This window comes from Aricia agestis, chromosome 2 (assembly GCF_905147365.1).
Source record: "Aricia agestis chromosome 2, ilAriAges1.1, whole genome shotgun sequence".
In the NCBI taxonomy this organism is placed as follows: domain Eukaryota; kingdom Metazoa; phylum Arthropoda; class Insecta; order Lepidoptera; family Lycaenidae; genus Aricia; species Aricia agestis.
The window spans coordinates 16,932,198-16,954,279 of NC_056407.1; the positions used below are offsets into that span (position 1 = coordinate 16,932,198).

General features: G+C 39.1%; 1 protein-coding gene across 1 annotated transcript; it reads left to right on the top strand.

The window, feature by feature from the left end:
• The first annotated feature begins 3,760 nt into the window (after positions 1–3,760).
• On the top strand, positions 3,761–19,071 carry LOC121739895 (homeobox protein GBX-2-like). The gene is made up of 3 exons (XM_042132494.1): positions 3,761–4,266; positions 17,997–18,181; positions 18,636–19,071. Exons 1-3 carry the CDS (start codon positions 3,903–3,905, stop codon positions 19,029–19,031), a joined length of 945 nt encoding a protein of 314 aa, XP_041988428.1. The 5' UTR covers positions 3,761–3,902; the 3' UTR covers positions 19,032–19,071.
• The last annotated feature ends 3,011 nt before the right edge of the window (positions 19,072–22,082 follow it).

Genomic DNA, 22,082 nt, shown 5'->3' on the forward strand with positions numbered 1-22,082 from the left:
AGGCTTTTTCTAAGTCAACGAAACATAGTAAAAGTGGTTGACCTTGTTCTCGGCTTTTCTCTTGAAGTTGGCGGATAGAGAAAATAGCCTCACATGTGCCCCGATTAGGCCGGAAGCCATACTGGGTCTCGGGCAAGATGTTTTCAGACAAGGGTATCAAGCGGTTTAGTAGGATTCGAGCAAAAACCTTCCCCGGGGCAGTTAACAGGGAAATACCTCTATAAGAATTGCATTCAGCTCTGTCACCTTTGTTCTTGTAAAGTGGGCAAATACAAGAGACTTTAAAGTCATCGGGAACACGTTCTTCAGTCCATAGTTGAGCGAAAAGTTTGAAAATGACTTGATGCAATTCTGAGCCACCATACTTCAACAATTCTCCGGGTACATGGTCAACGCCGACCGCTTTGTTGTTCATTTGTTGCTGTACAGCAACGACGACCTCCTGCAGAGTCAGCGGGCTATCCAACTCATTACTCGTGGGCAATGCAGACATTGAGCTGATGTGGGCGAGGTCTGCAGCTCGGTCAATATTGAGCAAGTTGTTAAAGTGCTCTCCCCAACGATTAAGAACATCTTGCTTGTTGGTCAGCAGCTCTGTGCCGTCGAGTGATTTAAGGGGCACACTAATACGGCTAGCAGTACCAACAAGTTTACGGACCTCATCATAAAAAGCTCCCAGTTGGTTACTGTCAACAAGCCACTGCATGCGTTGGGCCTTATTTTTCCACCACTTGTCTTTTATTTCTCTTACGTGCCTGCGCAACTCCGCACCACTTTCTTTAACTTTCTCCGATCGGTTGTTATTGAGTTGCTGACGTAACAGAGAACGATGCTTCTGAAAAGCCCTGCACAAAATTTCGTCATTGTCATCAAACCAATCTTCGTACACATTGGATTTGATACCCAATGTTTCCGATGCAGCGACGACTATATTGGACGAGAGCGTTTGCCATTTGGCAATAGTATCACCGTTCTCAAGGTCCAGCAATCGAAGAGTATCACCAATTTGCTGATTGTAAGACTCACGCACACTTGGGTTCTGCATTTTTCCAATGTCTAGGCATTTAGGCTTAATACGTTGGGATCTACGAGGAGGGTGTAGGCGAAGCCTCAGTTTGGCGATGACGAGTCTGTGATCAGTAGAGCAGATCGCATTTGCATCCCGCATAACACGCGTAATATGCACTTGGGAAATATCACGTTGTCGGACAATTACATAGTCAATCAGGTGCCAGTGTTTCGACCTCGGATGCATCCATGTGGTCTTATACTTTGCCGGGAGTCTGAACATGGTATTGGTTATAGCAAGCTGGAATTGGGCGCAAAGCGTAAGTAAAAGTTGCCCATTGCTATTCATGTTCCCGACACCATGTCTTCCCAAGACCTTAGGCCAAGCTTCAAAGTCACGTCCGACTCTCGCATTAAAGTCGCCCATCAAAAGTACCTGTTCTCTATGTGGAATCCTAGAGAGGGTGCGCGTGACTTCCTCATAGAACTTGTCCTTGATGTCCTCATCCTTGTCCATGGTTGGCGCATATACGCTGATGACATTAAGATGTTTGTCATTGGCCAGGTGTAAACGTAACGTGGTAACGCGGTCCGAGATGTGAATTGGACATTCCTCCAGTTTGCGTACAATGTTGTTTTTGATCGCGAATCCAACACCAGACCTTCTAGGCTCTGACGACGGAGTTTCTTTCCAGAAGAAAGTATACCCGCCGAGGCGCTCAACTCTCTCCCCCTCGTCAGCCAGGCGTGTTTCACTGAGAGCAGCGATATCCACGCCGTAGCGTCGAAGTTCTCGGGACACGAGAGCAGTTTTACGAGGAGGGCACAGATTGTCTTCGCGGTCAAGAAGCGTACGCACGTTCCACGCAGCAAAAGTCATGTCATAAATTTTTGAGATGTTATGTCCTTTCTTATGTGGCTTTCGACCGCGTAAAAGGTGATGCAGAGACAGCCGCGGCTACCACCTCCGAATATATTGGGGCTAAGCCTTTTTTAGGACACCTTTTCTAGTCCCCTCCCCGGATTGGGGAAAGCAGGGCCTCCCTGAATAGAGCTGCTTTGTCACTTAGGGTGCTGCCGAATCACACTGTCAGCCCCATGCAATGCGAAGCGACCACCTTCCCTCAGCCGCCAGCGTGCAGACATCAGACAAGGCCTGGTTGCATCAGACACAGACCTCTCTACCTCTGCCCATCGCCGCCGGACTTTATATCTAATCGGAAAACCATGTCCATAGCCAAGTCATTTGCGCAGGAGATATTATAGTGCACGATACAATAAAAATGTCAGTGTTCGCGCTAACACAGGTGCACTCTTGCCCCTGCCACTCTGAGTCCAATGGAACGGGGAACCGCTACAATTGGAGAGAAGTAGGGACGTGAACGTTAGCGAGACCCCTAACGTTAATATAAGCTGCTACATTAGCAGATCTTGTGACTGGCCAGGATCGCCAGTCGGTGTTGGTGGGGGGCTTCCACCTTATTGGGTAGTTGGGAGGTGAATGGGGCATAGGATACTACTGTCACAGGAGAAGGGTCATGACAGCAGTAGCTAGAGCAGTTCGGGGTCGCATACCCGTAGTGACTCCTACAGTACCGGACAGATGGCTGAAGGAAGCACCCTCTGAACTAAACTAACGAATCTCTACTTGCACTGTAACTTAAGGGGGCGACTAAAAAGTCGATTTTATAATTCATTTTTGTACTTGAAAATAAGCCCCGAATTGTTTCATTTTCTAAAATTAGATCATTATATTTCCGACAATTCGATCTGAGCAAAAACACGATATCTTAAAATTTTCTCGATAGGAAAAAAACACAAAGATGCATCTATTTTTCACGAATTTTTCATATATTGTCGTAACCGTGCATTGAACTTAGTTAATATTTTAACACATTGTATAAAATTCTATCATTGAGAGATCGACCTAGCGGATTTTTAAAATGTTGAATATTTATCGAGTTATTGAGAAAAAACTAATTTGGCGATGAATCCGCGTCGTTCTTCTTCACCTGGCATATGAAAGACGGGCGTGAGTGTGAAGAGAGAAGGACGATGTTTGATTTTTGGGGTTAGTCGCCCTCTTAAGTAGGTAAGCATAATTTGTGTTGCATTATGTCACGTGGCCGAGGCAATACTTGTACATACTCAAGTGGAAGGAGAAAATTAACTCAGATATTTAGCGAGTCGAAGAAAAGTATTATTCAAGCACAGCACGAAACGATCACTGTATAAAGTGCTGACACCAGCAAAACACTCTGATCAGTGATCACCAATTATCCTTGTTCAGTGCGTCCACAAATATCTCTATACCCGTCTCTTTCCTTCACGTGGACAAAGTGTTTCATCTTATTCTTTCACACGTTGCCAAAAGTACACTTAATCTACTTTACTTTATAATGCAAAGGTGTTAAGTGTAAAAGTATAAATGTAAAAACTGTCTTACGACCGGAGCATTTAGAGTTCATTTCCTTTCATACTGTTCAAATCAAAGAACTGAATTGTCGCTAGGTTAAAGTTACTCAATCACAGGGGAGCAAGGCTCAAGTTCGAAAATCGCGCAGTGTAGCTGCGCCCTTACGGAAAAGCGCTGCGCCGTAATGATCGTGGTTTTATGGCCATGGTAATAAAGCTTATGTTCGTTCAGCCGAAGCGTTGGGACATTAATAAAATAAGATTACGTTTCGTCTACACCCCATATGTGGGCGTGTCACGTACCGAACGAAAAATATGCGAGTACATCACTACGGTGCCGCGGCGTACACACGTGCAGCATGTTCCAAAATTGAATTTAACTTTTTAAATTGCGCGACGTCCTCTTTCATGATTTTTTTTACTCACTTATTTGCCAGTGAATATAAATTGTGCCCGTGTTTCGTGACAAATAAAGTGAAATGGAGCCGGAAACGAATACGGAGACAAAGCGGAGGATACCTAAACCGTTTTCGATAGAATCATTGATCGGCAGTGGGCGCCAATCGCCAGAGATCGACATCGAAAATAATATTTCCGAGCATTCGAGAACGTCGGAGGAGGAGGAGGATCGGCCCAACGTCGAAAGAATGCGGTACTATGCGCCGTTCTTGCAGCAGAATGTGAATTTTCCGTTTCTACTCGCATACCAGGAGCCGTGGCTCAGTAGAGTGTTCGGGTCTGGTCTCCCGCCCCAAATCGCGGGCAGAGAGGAGGAGAAGAGAGAGAGCCCGGTCAGCGTGGGCAGCGAGGTGGACAGCGACGGAGCTGAGAATGACATACAAGGTAAGAAGACATCATTAAAATGCTGCTTCATGGGTTCTTAATTATGTAGTAAAAACATCCATCTTACTTCAAAAAAAGGAGATTATCAATTCGACGCGTATGTAGGTATGTAACATTTCCGGAACTATCCAGTTTTTGTATATTATGTTAATCTATAGCAGCTTCTGAACAAATGTGCCAAATTTCAAAAGTGTATGTATGTATGTTTTTATGTTTGTGCACGCATATCTCCGGAACTGCAAGTCCGATTTAAGTGATTCTTTTTTTGTTGTACTGCTAGGTATTGTTCGACTTAGGGAATACTGAAAGTTTCATCAAAATCGGTTCAGTAGTTTTTGAGATAGGGAATTTTACCTAATTCTTATAATTAAGTACGTACAATTTGAAGTCGGTTTTATCTTTTTAAAATACTATTAAGTTTTGTATAGGTAATATAGGTACTATGTTAAAAGTATTGCGTTTGATCTGTACATGGGAAGGAACGTGAGCTCTACATTTAATCCATTAGGTATAAAGTTATCAAAACAAAATTTTGCTTAAAAAAATGCTTAAGCTAAATGTGTGCCTACGGCCCAATATCTATATAAAATTCCTTTGATTTTGGTGTGTAGAGTTCAAAACGTTGAACCAATTTTGATAAAAACTTGTTCAGTTCAATAAATGCGCAATTACTCGTCAAATGCGTCTAGACTCTAGACTATAATAGTCCTATCTTGGACATAATATCATATAAACGTGTCAAAGGGCATTGAGTAACTTTGTATGGACCTGTGGCGTCATTTATTTTTCCAGCGGCCAGGGATTAAACCAATACTATTTTGTAGCACTACATTAGAGAAACACATATTAGTAATAAAAATTGTTCTAAGTAATATCGAAGCTGAGCTACGATTATTTTAGTATATTTATTCTTGCGCTTTATGTTCACAAAATCGTAGTAATTAACGTTACTTTATGGAGCTATCCTTAACAAACAGGTATAGAAAGGGTATATTTATCTGTTGGATATAATTTTTTCTCACTAGCTATTGCCCACGAATTCGTCCGTGTCAAATATATGAATAATTTTTAGGGTTCCGTACCTCAAAAGGAAAAAACGGAACCCTTATAGGATCACTTTGTTGTCCGTCTGTCCGTCCGTCCGTCTGTCAAGACCCTTTTTCTCAGGAACGCGTGGAGGTATGAAGCTGAAATTTATATCAATTACTCAGGTCTACTGTCCCTTGAAGCTGTGAAAAAATCAAACTTCTAAGCCAACACAATCAAAAGATACAGCCGTTTATGCCGCAAATTTTCGACACTTGCAAGGGAATCAAAACCTACAGGGTGCTTCCCGTGAACTCAGAATCTTGAAATTTGGTACGAAGCAACGTCTTATAGCATAGATAAAGGAAAAATTACGAAAACCATAAATTTTTAGTTACATCACATAATATATTTTTTTTTAATAATTTTAAACTTACTACCCATTTCCTCATAAACGCGTAGAGGTATTAAATTGAAATTCATACCAAATACTCAGGTCTATAATACCTTTAAGCTGTAACAAAATCAAACTTCTATGTCAACGCAATCAAAAGAAACAGCAATTTAAGCTGCATATTTTGAAACTCGCAAGTACTCGCAAGGGAATCAAAACCTAAAGGGTACTTCCAGTCGACCTAGAATCTTGAAATTTGGCATGAAGCAACGTTTTATAGCACACATAAAGGAAAAATTCCGAAAACCTTAAATTTTTAGTTGCATTACAAAATATATATTTTTTAATAAATATAAACTTATTACTTTTTTCCTCATGAACGCGTAGAGCTATTACTTAAACGATAAAGAGATCTTTGTCTTAAATTTATGCTCCTCCATCTTTCCCCATTGTAATGTTATGAATTTCATTTTGAAATAAAAATACCATAGTTATGACTCGATTGTCGTAATGAACGAACTTTGTAAACCTTGCAGGTTTGTACGGAACCCTCGGTGCGCGAGTCCGACTCGCACTTGGCCGGTTTTTCATACATATTTTCACACTGGGTTTAACTCTCGTCCGACTAAAATATAGCCAGACTTGAGACTATATTTCACTAGACAGTGGTTTTCAAAGGGCCAAATGCAATATTAGGCAATTAATAATTATAATTATTGTTCTTGTATAGATATTAATGTGTTGTAGGTAAAATCACTCTAGGGTATTGTTCCCATTATAAAATGTCGATTATTTCCATTATTTAGCGAATTTTGGCCATAGTGCAGTATGAGTTATGACGCCGAACGCCACCTTTCGGCAGAATTTTTAGTCTAGCTTTTAATCTACTTCCCGGCTCATATACGTGGAGCTGCAGGAATGTTTTATAGAATATTAACTATTTACTTACACAAAAAATATTAAAAAATCAAAAGCCCTCTTTAAGAAATTCAAGATAAAATGGATTTGCATTTTTTTGCAAAAGAAAAATAAATTGTTTACAAACTCATTAAATGATGGCGTATGTTGGTTAAAGGAGTGAACACACTGAGACGGGTCGTGCCGGGGCTCAGCATGCCGGGGCTCATCGCAAAAATTCACCTCCATACAATTTGTATGGAAGCGGATGCGCGTATCGCACTAATTGTATGGAGGTGGATTTTGCTGAGCCCCGGCACGGCCCGTCTGCACACTCCTTAAGTCATTCTTCTAAAATGTACGAATAACTAAAAATAAAAATAAATGATGAAATGAATTGTACTTATATCTATATCTACAGGTTGTAACAAAACTAAGTGATAATACTTTAGTTAGAGTATATATTATGTGTCCCTTGTATAGAGTTCACTTTTTTTATGAAATAAGGGGGCAAACGAGCAAACGGGTTACCTGATGGAAAGCAAATTCCGTCGCCCACTGACGGACACTTGCAGCATCAGAAGAGCTGCAGGTGCGTTGCCAGCCTTTTAAGAGGGAATAGGGTAATAGGGGTAGGGGGAGGGTAGGGATGGGAAGGGAAGGGAATAGGGGAGGGTAGGGAAGGGAATAGGGTAGGGGATTGGGCCTCCGGTAAACTCACTCACTCGGCGTAACACAGCGCAAGCGCTGTTTCACGCCGGTTTTCTGTGAGAACGTGGTATTTCTCCGGTCGAGCCAGCCGATTCGTGCCGAAGCATGGCTCTCACTGTGAAAGAAGCAGCGCTGAAAGACATTTTTTTGTGATTTGCATGGGCAAGCGCCCCGGCGTAAAGAGTTTCCCCATACAAAAGTGAAAAAAAATGTTATTTTTCAGCGCTACTTTTTTTACACTAAACTCTATACACGGGACTCATACACAGTACACACTCTAAAGTAATATCACTTAGTTTTGTTACACCCTGTATACTAATATTATGAAGCTGAAGTGTTTGTGTGTTTGAAAGTGCTAATCTCAGAAACTGCTTGTTCGATTTGAAAAAATATTTTTGTGTTGGATAGCCCATATATCGAGGAAGGCTTTAAGCTAATAAATAATGCCGTTTTTTTTTATTTTCCTGAGTATTCATGTTATGACTGAATTTACTTTTAGTTGAAAATACGAACTTAAAATGCATAATATCTCGGCTCCGATATAGTTTAGCTATATGTCCCCCATAATAAAGTTTACTCCCCTTGATATGTTCATTCATAATATGGCGGTTTGGTGAGTGGCCGCGAAATTAGAAAATGACGCCAATATTACCCAAACCCCTTTTGGCTTATGGAGTATATTGAGACCTGCGAGATAAATATATTATGGTTTAAATTTAATAAACACAGCTCAAACGGTTATTAAGATAATAATATTAACGTCCGAAAATCTAAATTTTTTAACCGACTTCCAAAAAGGAGGAGGATACATGTTCGTGTTTATATTTTTTTGTATGTTCAACCATCGCCGTTTGTGGACCGATTTTCATGCTTCTTTTGTTGTTGTTCAGGGTTGAATCCGAGTTTGGTATCATGTTCACAAAAGTGCTAATCTGATGATGGGATGGGATAAAAAGATTAAATAAAGCAAAGAAATAGACTCTAATATTTGTTCATAATGTTATTTGGTTCCTATAAATACATATTACTAGCTGTCCCGGCAAACGTTGTTTTGCCATATATTTTTTTTGTATGAAAAATAGATGTTGGCCGATTCTCAGACCTACTCAATATGCTCACAAAATTTCATGAGTCAAGTCGTTTCGGAGGAGTATGGCGAGTAAGAGTGCGAGCGAAGCGAGTAAGGAGATTTCAATTTTCTATAGAATTTCGCACTCATTTAGATCTCCATTCTTTTTACGGCAAAGTCAACACAAGCATAATGTTTGTATTTGAACTTGGCTCTTTCTTACATATTTATGTTTTGGTAGGATTGTAAAATTAACCTATTCGGAAATAAAACTTTTTCATTTAATTTCACTACAATATAATTTTCATTAGTAACTGTGAACTTTACACGGAATTCGTTGACAGAGTGAAACTATTATCCTACTAAGAAGTTCTAAAAGCGTGACATTTTCAAAACTCATGCACCCGCTAGCTCTATAAAGCACCGCGGTGTAGGTAAATAACATTTAACAATTTCTCTAAAGAGTGCCGTTTATAATCATTTCGCATTCAGAAGTTTTGCCATGTTTGCTAGTGACATAAGGGTGCTATTGAACGTGTCTAAACTCTAAACTGGGTAGCTGGGATTTTCGCTACTTGAAGTATTCTGTCGCCATTCAGATAAACAATTTTACGCCAATCGTTGTAATAAATTACACAATGCAGCTTCTGATAACGCAAAATAGCCAATTTGCTTCGGCTCCTTCAAAAAAAAAAAATGTCACGCTCCTGGCGAACGCATCTGTGGCGTGAAATTGTCATTTCTAAACAGAACACAATCGCTCGGCGGGAAATATCAAAGTAAAATGACAGCTGTCACTAGAATGTGTCAAATTAAACATGTTTAACAAATTGATAGACAAAAGTGGGTAGATTTAAATTTCTAGTAACTAAGGTCCTTAAGCCTAATTGCTCCTTAGTAAATAGCAACGTTTGCCTAAGGGCATTCGGTAATAATTGAGTTAAGGAAATATTTAACATAATAAAATAAAATAAAATAAAATAAAATAAATTAAAATAAAAAGCCTTTTATTTGCTCCAAATACTAAATTAAATTACATAATATTTTAAAAATTTGCAATTATAATGAAAAATTAATTTACTACATTTACTACATTCCATAAATATCACATTCTACATCAATTTAATAGCATATTTAATTATTAATGTTAAAAGTACAATTATTGTTTGTATTATATAATTATTATCTAGCAATGTCACAAAAATATAACAAAATCAAATTTCTTAGTTAATATTTCTAATATGTATAATTATCTATTATGTTACATAATGATTTATTTGTTTGGAACCCCCGTTTGGGTAAAGGCCTCCTCCAAATTTGACCACCACTCCCTGTCTTGTGCCACATCTATCCAGTGTCTGCCGGCCACTGCTCGTACGCTGCCTGCCCATCGTTTGTGGGGACGTCCTGGTCGACGTTTCCCTGATCTGGGTCCGTGCCATGCAGTAACCGACTTTGTCCACCTGCCGTCTTTGTATCGTGCAATATGTCCTGCCCACCTCCATTTGAGTTTTAGTGCGTGCTCTCTGATATCCCGTAGTTGGGTCTGATCTCTAATGAAAGTGTTTCTGTACTTATTACTTAGCTTTATCCCAAGTAGACTTCGTTCCATGGCTCTTTGGCAGATTTGGATCTTTTTTGTGTTTTGTTCAGTATGAGACCATGTTTGGCAAGCATAAGTTAGTGTTGGTAGAATACACGCATCCATAAGATCTTTTTTATATTTTATTGGCATTTTGGACTTAAAAATATGCTTAAAGCTCCAGTAGCGGTTCCATGCGATTGACATCCTTCTCTCAATTTCTTTACCGTCTGTATCGTGAATTAGTTTTGCCAGATAAATATATTCTGCGACGTAGGCAATTTCATGGTCGTCTATTTTTACCTGCTTCTCTACATAGTTAGTCATTATTTTTGTTTTTTCAAAGTTGATTTCTAAGCCGACTTCTATACTATTCCGATGTAGAGTATTGAGCATTTCCTCTATCTCTGATGCATTGTTTGAAAAATGTCGTCTGCGAATCTCAGGTGACTTAGATATATTTTGTTGTTTATATTTATGCCAGATTCAGCCCAATTCACCTGCTGTAGGATGAGTTCCAGTACGGCTATGAATATTTTTGGAGATAGAGGGTCACCTTGTCTTATGCCTCTACATATTTCAAAGTACGGCCCAGTCCTGTCAAGTTTGATTCGACTTTTACAATTTTTGTAGATGTTCATGATTATGTGGATATATGTCTTGTCAATTTCATGATTGGTGCGAAATAGTGTCGAATGCTTTCTGATAGTCGACGAAAGCCAGATATAGAGGCGTATTAAATTCTTTATGTTTTTCGACGACTTGACTAATAACTTGAATATGGTCTATTGTTGAGAATCCAGACCTGAAACCCGCCTGCTCTACTGGCTGTTTGCTATCGATTCTTGGCCCAATTCTTGCCAGGATACATTAGGAGAACAGCTTATACAGAGAAGACATCAAACTAATTGGTCTGTAGTTTGTTATGTTTGCAGGGTCTCCTTTTTTGTAGAGTAGTACTTTAACTGACAATGTCCATTGTATTGGGACAACTTTTTATTTAAGGATATTGTTAAATATATATGTGTTATTATGTCAGCCAGTACATCTATATTAACATGATATTTAATATTAAGTAACAGATTAATTTCGAATTTTTCTACTGATTATTAAGTATCATTTTCGATTTTTTCTTAGTTTAACTTTTGGTATTTAAAATTGTTTTGGCAACCACTATCGACGACGCGACGGTTTACTCAATACTTTTATTACCATAAATTTTTGTCTTTTATACTGTTACGGTACACGGTATACGGACATGTGGTGCCATCTAGCGGCAAACCAGCGAAGCTGATCAGGGGACACACTACACATAAATCCCCTACTCGAAACTAGATGGTGCTAGGTGGTACATGCTCGAGCCTCCTAGAAAGTTCCCATACTTGTTTACTCGTTTACGTGAATCGGGAACTTTCTGGAATTCGTCTCGCCATATAAAAAGCCGCAGGTAGACGGCCCGGCAGTTCAGTTCGGTTCAAGCGATCATCAAGGCGATTTCGGAGTGAACACAAGTGATCAATAGTTAGTGAACCAGTAAAACCTACGACTTGGCTACGACCTAGGACAGTGATAGTGCTTAGTGATTGGACCTAGTGATTAGTGTTTGGACTTAGTGCTAAGTGTTGTGACCTAGTGTGTGCTTGTGTGACCTAGACTTAGTGAATAAAGTCTTCAAGAGAGTCACCAGGTCTTTCTCTCCAAATCCTCGAACCCTAGCACGTAACAATACCTAATCCTACTAATATTATAAAGGCGAAAGTTTGTAAGTATGGATGTATAGATGTTTGTTACTCTTTCACGCAAAAACTACTGAATGGGTTTTAAACTGAAAACTTTACAATAATAATATAGCGTATAAGTATATCAGAACTAGCTGTTGCCCGCGACTTCGTCCGCGTGGACTTTAGTTTATAGTTGTTCCCGTACATCGATTGAGTCGTTTACGCGCAAATCAGAAAGTATATTGTGTGGGAACCGCACATTTTTCCGGGACAAAAAACATTCCTTGTCTCAGATTTAAATTAGTATCTCCAATCTCCATGCCAAATTTAATCAAAATAGATAGTTTAGGCGAGAATCATAAAAGTTTATTGTGCGGGAACCGTATATTTTCCGGGATAAAAAGTATCCCTTGTCCTTTCCCGAGACTTAAAGTATTGCCATACCAAATTTCATCAAAACAGATTGAATAGTTTAGGCGATAATCATAAAGTTTATTGTGCGGGAACCGTACATTTTCCGGGACAAAATTAATATTCCTTCTCCTTTCCCGCGACTCAAAGTATCTCCATACCAAATTCCACCAAAATAGATTGAATAGTTTACGCGCAAATCATAAAAGTATATTGTGCAGTAACCGTACATTTTTCCGGGACAAAATGTATCCTATGTTCTTTTTCGGGACTCAATGTATCTTTATACCAAATTTCAGCAAAATGGGTCCAGCCGTTTACGCGTGATATGTCGCGACCACTCGAAATATATACGTTCCGCGCAGCTTCGCCCGCGTAAATTAGATATTTCACAGATCAATTTGTCTTTTATCTTTACTAGCAGGTGCAGGCTGTGGAGAATAAGTAAAGTTACATTTTCTCACTCTTTTTATCTGCCAATGACAGTCCAGTCTCAATTCCCACTCTTGACTTTACACAAGTTTTTTCATTTATTTCATGTTTCATGAAGCTACTATTCTCACGGTTGTATTTAAAGGTGAAGCGATGTTAGCAAATGTATTTAAAACACAAAACATTTAATGCATTTACCTTTTCCACGTCACCGCACCGCGGTGTGAAAATTGAAGCCGCTTCGAACGTGATCCACATAGTGTTGTCCATTTATCGACACTCGATAAACATTCAGTTCGATCGAAATTGCATATAAAGTTCACGAGTGATTTAACTCGCCGCGATTTAACGCGATTCGAATTCGAATTCAGAACGTGCAATGGCAGGAACTGAGCTTTATGTGTTAACCAAGTTCCATTTAACGATATATTTAAACTCGTGTACTCTATTTTGAAGACAATAAGGTTGGCAGTAGCTTCCAACACGATTTTTAAATTTCCTTTACAATTCATTTGGCGCTTTCGATAACTGTCGGTGTTGTTCGACGCAGTAATAAGATATAAATGTATGAATTTGTAGAAGGGGTCTTTTATGGCTATTTTTTCAAGGGAATTGCACAATTATGTCATCCGAGAATATCTAATGATTCGATAACATTATTATTCAAGACGACATGAATTCTTAAAAGTCTTTAAAAATATTACGTTTTAGTGCTTCGTAGTAGCATTTTAGTTTCCTAACCTGCAACGAATAATAGGTACTATGTAAAGTTCACTGTTACTTATTGAAACTATAGTGAGTTTGTAATCATTTAAAATGCTAGATCCAATTCAAATGGCGCAATTCTCGAAATTGATAGAATAGCTCTAGTCAGTCAAGAGGTCTCGCCCCCCGAGGCGATCAAATGGACGATAAAAAGCGATGGCCGATCTGCCGCGTCAGCGGTCCGCCTTGCGCCTGTTACTGCCGATTGGACATAAAATACCAAAAAATTACGTTCACATCACTATCGTCTAATAGTATTGCAAGATGTGGGATTTTGTGAGAATTTCATTTTTGTATTGTTTAATATTACGATAGAGTCTAATGTTAGTCAGTTAGTATAGTTGGGTGAATTTCCCAAACGGCTTTTTTTTGTCTTCGTTGAAATTACTATTACGAAAAGGGAATAATGTTGTAAATTATTTGTTTTACTATTCAATGGGTAGCTATAGGATTAAGGCAAAAATATAATATGCCTAGGACTATTACAAAGGTAGAAATAAATAACTTAAAGATCTATTTTTATCAAATCGGTGCTGTCCCTCTACTTTTTTTACAAACAAAAACGCTTACATACTAGAAAATATGAATAATTTAAGGGAATAACTTATATTATTTCGTAGAACATTAGTTGGACGCTGTTAAGCATTCGTGTACTAACCCACATAAAAATTACGTATTGAGTTATGAATGCAGTTATGTTCTATAAATGATTTAGAACAAGACTGCATTCAAAATTTATCAACAAAAAAAATTGTGGGTTAGGACACTAATGCTTAACAGCGACCAGTTAATCTATTATTATATACCATATTTTATTATATAAGTAACGATTATAGTTACTTAGAGGCTCAAATGTACTTGTCCTGAGAATTTTCCTCATATCGCTGGATAAAAGAAATTTGAGCATTTCTTTTCATCGATAAGTCGGACAGTCTCACCACCCCAATTTTAATTTACTCCTTAGTGTGTGCTTCCACGCAGTCAAGACAGATTTGCATCAAACCGCTGCATATTCGTGCCAACAATATAAGTATGCCATTAAAATGCACTCGGGAAATTATTTTATAATCTCGGTGATTGAATTTTTTAAATGTAATTAATAGTTTTAAAATTTTTGTTTGGTTCTAATGAATGTATTAAGTGATTAAGCTTCATTATCTGTAACCAAATTTATCTTAGATATAATACATTTTTTATTTTCTAAAAATAATTATTATTTTCCAAGAAAATAAACATAAATAGGCGATTTCCAATTTGGTGGCTTGTCGCCGAACTATTTTACTCAATATCTAAACCGATTAACAGAAAACTTGATACTGGATTAGATTTTTATTTTTATGTAGTCATTTTATATAGTTGACTCTTCATAATATTTTAACGTTGTTCGTGGCGGCCGAAAAGGAAGATCTTCCGACCGAACGAGATAGCATGCTCGGTCAGGCCGAAGCCCACTGACGTCATTTCAGACGTATATATCTTGCCGTTCTCCGAAACTTCGATAGCGCGATGCAGAAATTTTAGGCGAATTGTGGGTACCGCCACATCACTCCCCCCCGAAGACCTGTGGTATTCTTCGATGCGCTTGTGTTGTCAGGTGTGGGCCGAAGCTACGCGTGAAATGACCAGGGGAGGGACCCCGTGCTCTGCTTGTTGACCGGTCGTTGTAACCTATGGCTGCCCCGTTCAAGCCAGACCGGGTTCGACCGGCGCGGACGCCCAACGCGGCTTATGGTCAAGGCGACCCGGTTATGCTTGATGTCTGCTGACGTGGTGCGGAGGGGCGGGGAGTGTTGATGATGATTGATGTCCAGAAGGATGCGTGTTCTTGTCGGTGGTCACCAATTTAACGTTGTTCGTGGCGGCCGAAAAGGAAGATCTTCCGACCGAGCGAGATAGCATGCTCGGTCAGGCCGAAGCCCACTGACGTCATTTCAGACGTTGTATATATCTTGCCGTTCTCCGAAACTTCGATAGCGCGATGCAGAAATGTTAGGCGAATTGTGGGTACCGCCACAATATTATATCAATTTTATTGTGCTAACTTCTGTAGTTGAGTTTTTATGACACAGTTTAGGTCTGTCGCGGAGAATTTTTAAATTTTGGTGGGATTTACCAAACGTTGTTTCTAAAAAATACCATTGATCCCTTAAGCATAAAAATGGCTAAAATATGACACACCGCGCTTGAAAATGGGGAGTGTGTAAATTAAATACCACAGTTAAATAAAGATTCTGGGCCTTATTATCGACCAAGGGTTGACGTTTAACGCCCACGTTAGCAGCGTTTGCCAAAAGGCAATCACGCGCTACAAGCTATAATACTTGAAGCATCGAGACTATATGAGATCAAGAAGGGAGTGTCCTACCCGGCATTGAGGGACAGAGAGGTGGAACGAATGGCTTCCGCGATTGAGGACCCACATCCGGCAGAGCAGGTAGAGCTGAGGTTTGGGATGGTAGATGAGGACTCGTATGCTGATGTGGTTGTGTGCAGCCACATCCATCTATACGGACGGTAGCAAGATTGAGGGCCGAGTCGGAGCCGCTCTCTCCGTATGGAAGGGTGAGGCCGAGACGAAGGCCGTCAAGCTTGCTTTGTCGCCGTATTGCACCGTCTACCAGGCCGAACTTCTAGCGCTCCAAAGAGCAGTAAGTATAGCCTGCAAGAGTGTAATGGCAAAGGTCGGTATCCTTAGCGATTCCAGATCGGCTCTCCAGGCTATCACCCTTAGTTCCCTTCATCCCCTGGCAGTGCAAACAAGGGCGGCCCTCCGAAAAGCTGCATTGCAGAGGCGGGAGGTCTCCCTGTTTTGGATTGGCGCACGCAGGCTTGAGAGGGAATGAGAGGGTTGACGAATTAGCCAAGGAGGCCGCGCTAAGATTGAGAAGGAAATCTGACTACGATCTGTGTCCTGTTTCATTCGTCAAGCGTATTTTGAGAGAGGATAAGATTGAGGAATTGGACAGGAGATACGGGGTGGGAAGGACGGCTGGAGTCACGAAACTCTTTTTCCCAAGCGCTGCTGCTGCATACAAAATAGTCAAAAAGATAGACATCACACACCACACAGATTCTGACTGGACAGGGCGGATTCGCATTCTAGTTGCACAGATTCAAGTTGAAGGAGGATCCGTCGTGCCTGTGTCAGCCAGGAGTTGAGGAGACGGTTCCACTCGAGTGTCCAATTTTTGCTAGAAATAGATATGATATTGAGCAAGAATTGGGCACATCGATGACGGGTGAGAATCCGCCTCTAATCCTGGGGGGAAAAAGAGAGATTTATTTCTCTTCTAAAGTCTAGTAAACTATTGTGATTGTAAGCTGTGATATTAGGGTAGTTGAACATTGTGCCGTATTTTTATTTTTTATTGTTTTAATTTTGACATAGTATTTTGTAAATTGTAAGTATCTAGTTAGTATTTAGCAATAATTTATTGGAACTTTTTATGTAAAAGAAATTTTAATACTGAAGTACAAAATTATGTAATAAGATAGCAACAAGCCCTGCCTGACACAGTCACGGGGATGAGAATTAAAAAAAAAAGCATAAAAAATACGCCATTTGCTTCATTCAGCCACACGCTAACCCGTTTAGGAGGTGGCTGTGGGCTGGGTCCTACCAGTTTCCAGCCAGAAATGAAAGGAAACCGTTTTATCACAAAACCCCTGATTTTATGCAATTCTGGCGTACTTAAATTATCCTACTTGTGGCAATAATATCAAATTGTTATTTTGAATATCGGTAGAGATTTGGTTTGTTTATAGTTAAGTTAATGTGATGTAACTTTAGTGCACGTAGTTTCTTTTAATGATTATTTTTCTCGCGAATTCCAATTTTGGTGGGTAAGAGGGTGTGTAAAAAATTATTTTTACAAAATACCATTGATTCTTGAAGCATAAAAATACGCCATTCACTTCATTCTGTCATAAGCTAACTCGTCTAGGTCGTGGTTGTTGTACCAGTTACACGTAAACACCTAATCTCCAAAATGTTATAAAAATGCAAGTTGTTGATATCCACTCAAATATTGTATTTAACATTTTTAAAATATTTTAATTTTATTTTAAGTACCTACTCTATTCTTGATCAAAATAAATACATAAATATAATATTTTACAGATAATATTATCATATCGCTGAAATAGTATGTCATTTCGGTGGTTAAGCTTATCATATCGGTGCACAGAAATAAAAATCGGTGCCGGTTTATCATATCGGTGGAAACCAGAATACAAACTGAATTTTCTCCTTAGTTTTAAACGATGTGTTAATGATATTAAATTTGGGAACATTTTATATCGTAAAGAATACATACAACCTGAAAAGTATATAAAATATGTATAAATAAAAAAGTTCACCGATATGATAAAAAATGGTCATTTGTTGAAATTCACCCAGTTATATAGTTAGTTTCTCAGTCGCGTGCCTGCTGTTAGTTCCTAAGTCTCTCAAATAAGAATTATCCACACTGATCATCTGATCGTCTGACAATAAAAACTTTTCACGGACCACGGACATGCATCGGATGTTAGAAATCGGTATTGTGCCTGTGTCTCTACTCTCTTGCCAGTCGCGAGATGATACTCGCCGTCCCAATGCTGCTGGTTATGAGTTTATGACAGTTATGGGAAAAGAGCGTCCTTGCTATTACTATATTTTGCGCATAAACTTGGGCTCTACGAAAATGGTTTCTGCGTCTCAAGATACTATTCTTTCCACAGGTAACGAATCCGACGGTGACCAGGAGGACTCGGAGACACCGCGGGAGAGCAAGGCGCGGCGACGGCGGACCGCCTTCACGTCGGAGCAGCTGCTGGAGCTGGAGAGGGAGTTCCACGCCAAGAAGTACCTCAGCCTGACGGAGAGGTCCCAGATCGCCTCCGCGCTCAAGCTGAGTGAAGTGCAAGTAAGTGGTTCATAGTGGATACATATAATAACATAGAGTAACTTATCATCTTAGAAGTCTTCTTACAATGTCGAACGCTCAAAACTAAAATGTCCTCTAGGATTTCATCGCGAATTCATTTCATTCGATTTCATTTCATTTAGCTTCATTTCAGTGCGAATATTTGTGCGAAAATATACACAGCGAATAAAAGTACAAGAAACTAGAAATCTACTGAGTCTTGAGTCTAATTGTCCGTTTTAAAATAATTTTTCTATGACAAAGTTGCGTAACTTAAATTTAAAATGTAATGTTTACCAACGTAGGTAACGATATCGTTAGTAACGTAACGTTGAAATTAATTTCTTTCTTTGTAATCTTGAAATGCTTAAAAATTTTCATATTAAATATGAAGGTTATAATGAGAAACTACTCAGTTACAATCAAGATAAACTCATGTTCAATTTTGTTCCAGGTGAAAATTTGGTTCCAAAATCGTCGCGCCAAATGGAAACGAGTGAAAGCCGGTCTGGCGTCCGGCAGTCACGCCGGCAAGAACGGCTCCGGCACCAAAATAGTCGTCCCCATACCCGTCCACGTCAACCGCTTCGCAGTGAGAACCCAGCACCATCAGATGGAGAAGCAGAACCTGCAGTACCGGCTGGACCGGACCCAGCCCATACCCGGGAGCCTGCTGCCGTCGCAAACCAGCGCGTTCCTCAGCGCGACTAAACTCAACCCGGAAACCCGACACGACTCGATAGTTCTGAACTCCCTGAGTCGCAACACTAACTATGACGCCTCGAGACTAGCCATTCAGAACCAGGCGGCTAATTTGAGGCATTTCACGCAAAATGGCCGCCATAGCTAGATAATAGATATAAGATGTGTATAATATGTAGGTAAATTATGATAAGAGTTTTGTATTAAGTATAGATTTATAGAATAAATTTAATATAAAACTGTGTGACTAAAAGTTTTATTTTGTTCTCCTATTTTTTTATTGGTGGCAATTATGAATGTAATTAATAGATATGTTATTGTAAAATATCCTTTTATTGTTAAATGCAAAAAAAACTACTAGAGGATACTATCTAGTAGAAAATCTTTGCACGGATAAAAATGTACTATGTAGGTCTCTACATGGATAGAACATTAAGATCAAAGATGTTAGTGTGTGGTTACAAGATAAGTTACCTTGCTATCCTCACCTGCAAATTCTACAATCTAAATCTCGAGACCGAGGCACAGTTCCTATGTTTTAAGTTTAAGTTGCCGCTATAAAGTATATAATATAGGATACAAGTAACAACTTTTAGGCCCTTAGGCCTTATACTAAAGTTGCCATGCTGACTAGTAAACAACAGTGGTCCGTAAGCGGCAGATGTGCGCTGCCTCCGCGTGCTAATCTGGGGGCGGGGCGGCCCGACACCGGCTAATAGACGATCACAAATGTCACTCCATACAATGTTCCTCTAATAAATCGACTACGCCCTCGTTTTAAAACTGTTTAAAAATTTGGCCCCAAACCAAAATAATCAGTCACCGATCATTTGTAAAGCGCAGATAAATGGCATAATGGATTATTTATTTCTACAACAATTTTTACAAACAAAAGGTAGGTAAGCCGTGATCATCTTTTGGTGGAAAATAAAATTGAAGGAAATACTGCGCAGATGGAAAAAGGTTCAAAACATTCGTTTACGTTAATAGGAATTAGGAAAGCAATAGATTTTAGATTTTCTCAATTTGCCTGGAAGAATTTACTTAGGGTCAGCTGATACCGAAACAAGAATTAAAGAGACGGAACGCGAGTCGAAACGATGTGGTTTGAGGGGAAGTCCCAAAGGAAGGATTTTCCAATCTTATCTAGTGAGGTGGTAGATATTATGCTTTGTTAGGTTTATGGAGTGTAGATGGAGGAGAACTATCTCTGTATGTAAAAAGAGGTTATATATATTTTAATATACTTCAATTTATATTTTCTCACCAACGGCTACATTCATTCCATACCCTTTGCTGTGGCTAGCGCCACTCTTGGAGGATTTTTCAACTGTTATTTACTGCGTACAGCTGGACACTTTTTCAAATATCCCCCATATAAGATAGTTCTCCTTTCTCCTCCATCTACCCTCCATAGTTTGGTTAAAGCCCGCTGTATTCGTTTTCAGCTGTCGATGCTACTAATGCCTGGGGGGTGAGCAAAGATCTTTTCGTTTTCGCTTCGTTATAGAATCGCCGATCAAAATGTATGGAACTGACATAAGCGTTCGATTCGTCTTATATCAATTCCATACATTTTGATCGGCGATTCAAAAGATCTTAGCTCACTGCCCTGTTTATTTAAATTTTATGTCACTACCGCTTTTGATTGGCCAACATCAAACAGTGAAGAAATGAATGCATGGTATTGAAAAAATAATTTCGCTCAGTGAAACAGCCCTTATTATTAAAAATATGAATGTTAGTAGTAATGTGCTTATCCAAAAAATATCACAGTAATAATTATCATCGCAAGTGAATAATTTGCTGAAGCTTAGTATCGTTTACCAGGTCGTGTGTGCCGGAGCAGGCGACAGACCCCACAGGCATTAACAATATCGCGAAGGGTGTCAAATCCCCGGGGGCGTGGCTGTGCCATTTTCGATGTGACTTTGGGGGCGCGATCGGCTTTTTAATTGTTATCCACATAATACTCACAATAGTTCTCTCGGCTCACTGATTTGAATGGGATTAACCGATTTAATACAAGTAGCGTGCTGTTTGTGCGACCAAATGTTTGAGAGTCGACTAGAACCATAAAGTTAATATACCTAGCGGAATAGAGCAACAATCTCGAGCTGTCAAACGAAACCGAAATTGGTTTCATCTGTAATAATATGTGTACGTATACACTTACACAAGCATGATTGAACATGAATTCTATGAGATTAAATTGTCAACGTGTGGCACGTGCCGACTGGACGTCAAAAAAAAGAGTGCTGCTGTCGTCATGTATCACACGTCTCTTTTTACCACGCAGTGTTACTGATAGTGACATCTCTCTTGCTCAGGCCTTTGTTTCTCTATTCCGCTAGGTATATTAACTTTATGACTAGAACCGAAGCAATCTATTTGATACATTAGATTAACGGCCGAACTCAGAAGTCAGAGATATTTAATGTTAGGAGTTACTTATATAAAGATTTTGAAAGTTCATACATTATCTATTGCAATGTTTTCCTTTGATAAATATAGACATGATTATAAATTTACAACTTATGTAGTCTTCGAAACATGATCTGTGTTAAGTAAATAATATACTATAATTATAACCAATCACTTTGTCCAACGCGTTCCTAAATCATACAATCACATCCATTTTAATTCTTTACGAAAAAATAAAAAATTAGATACTTACAAAGAATTCAACCTACACAGAGTTTAACTCTACGTGATAATATAGACTATTTGAATACTTTTATTACTTACTGGTAGTTATAGTTGAACCTTAAATAAAACAATAACAACTGATTTTTTTCCTATAGGCCTCTTGGATGTCGTTGTTAAGCTACGGCAACGCCGCGGGTCGGTTGACGGCGGAAACTCACGGGCGCTTTTCTCATATGATTCTCATACAAGTCACTGCACTTTTTTGGTAATTGTTTATATTTTTAGCACAATAAAAAGTAATGAGCCAAATTATTATTGATTGTGGACTTCATAATATTTCCGCAGACTATTTCCGCGGAAAATCAGTACTTATCGAAAGCTATATTTACTTAAATATACACGATCATGAAATATTCTTTCAAATTCATTGAATATGATTTTAGCTTTGTATTTATTTATTTGTAAGATCATCTTCTTAGTTATTACTTATTACTAAAAACAGGTTGTTTACCTAATTAAACATTATAGAGCACAAACTAATTCCAAAGCA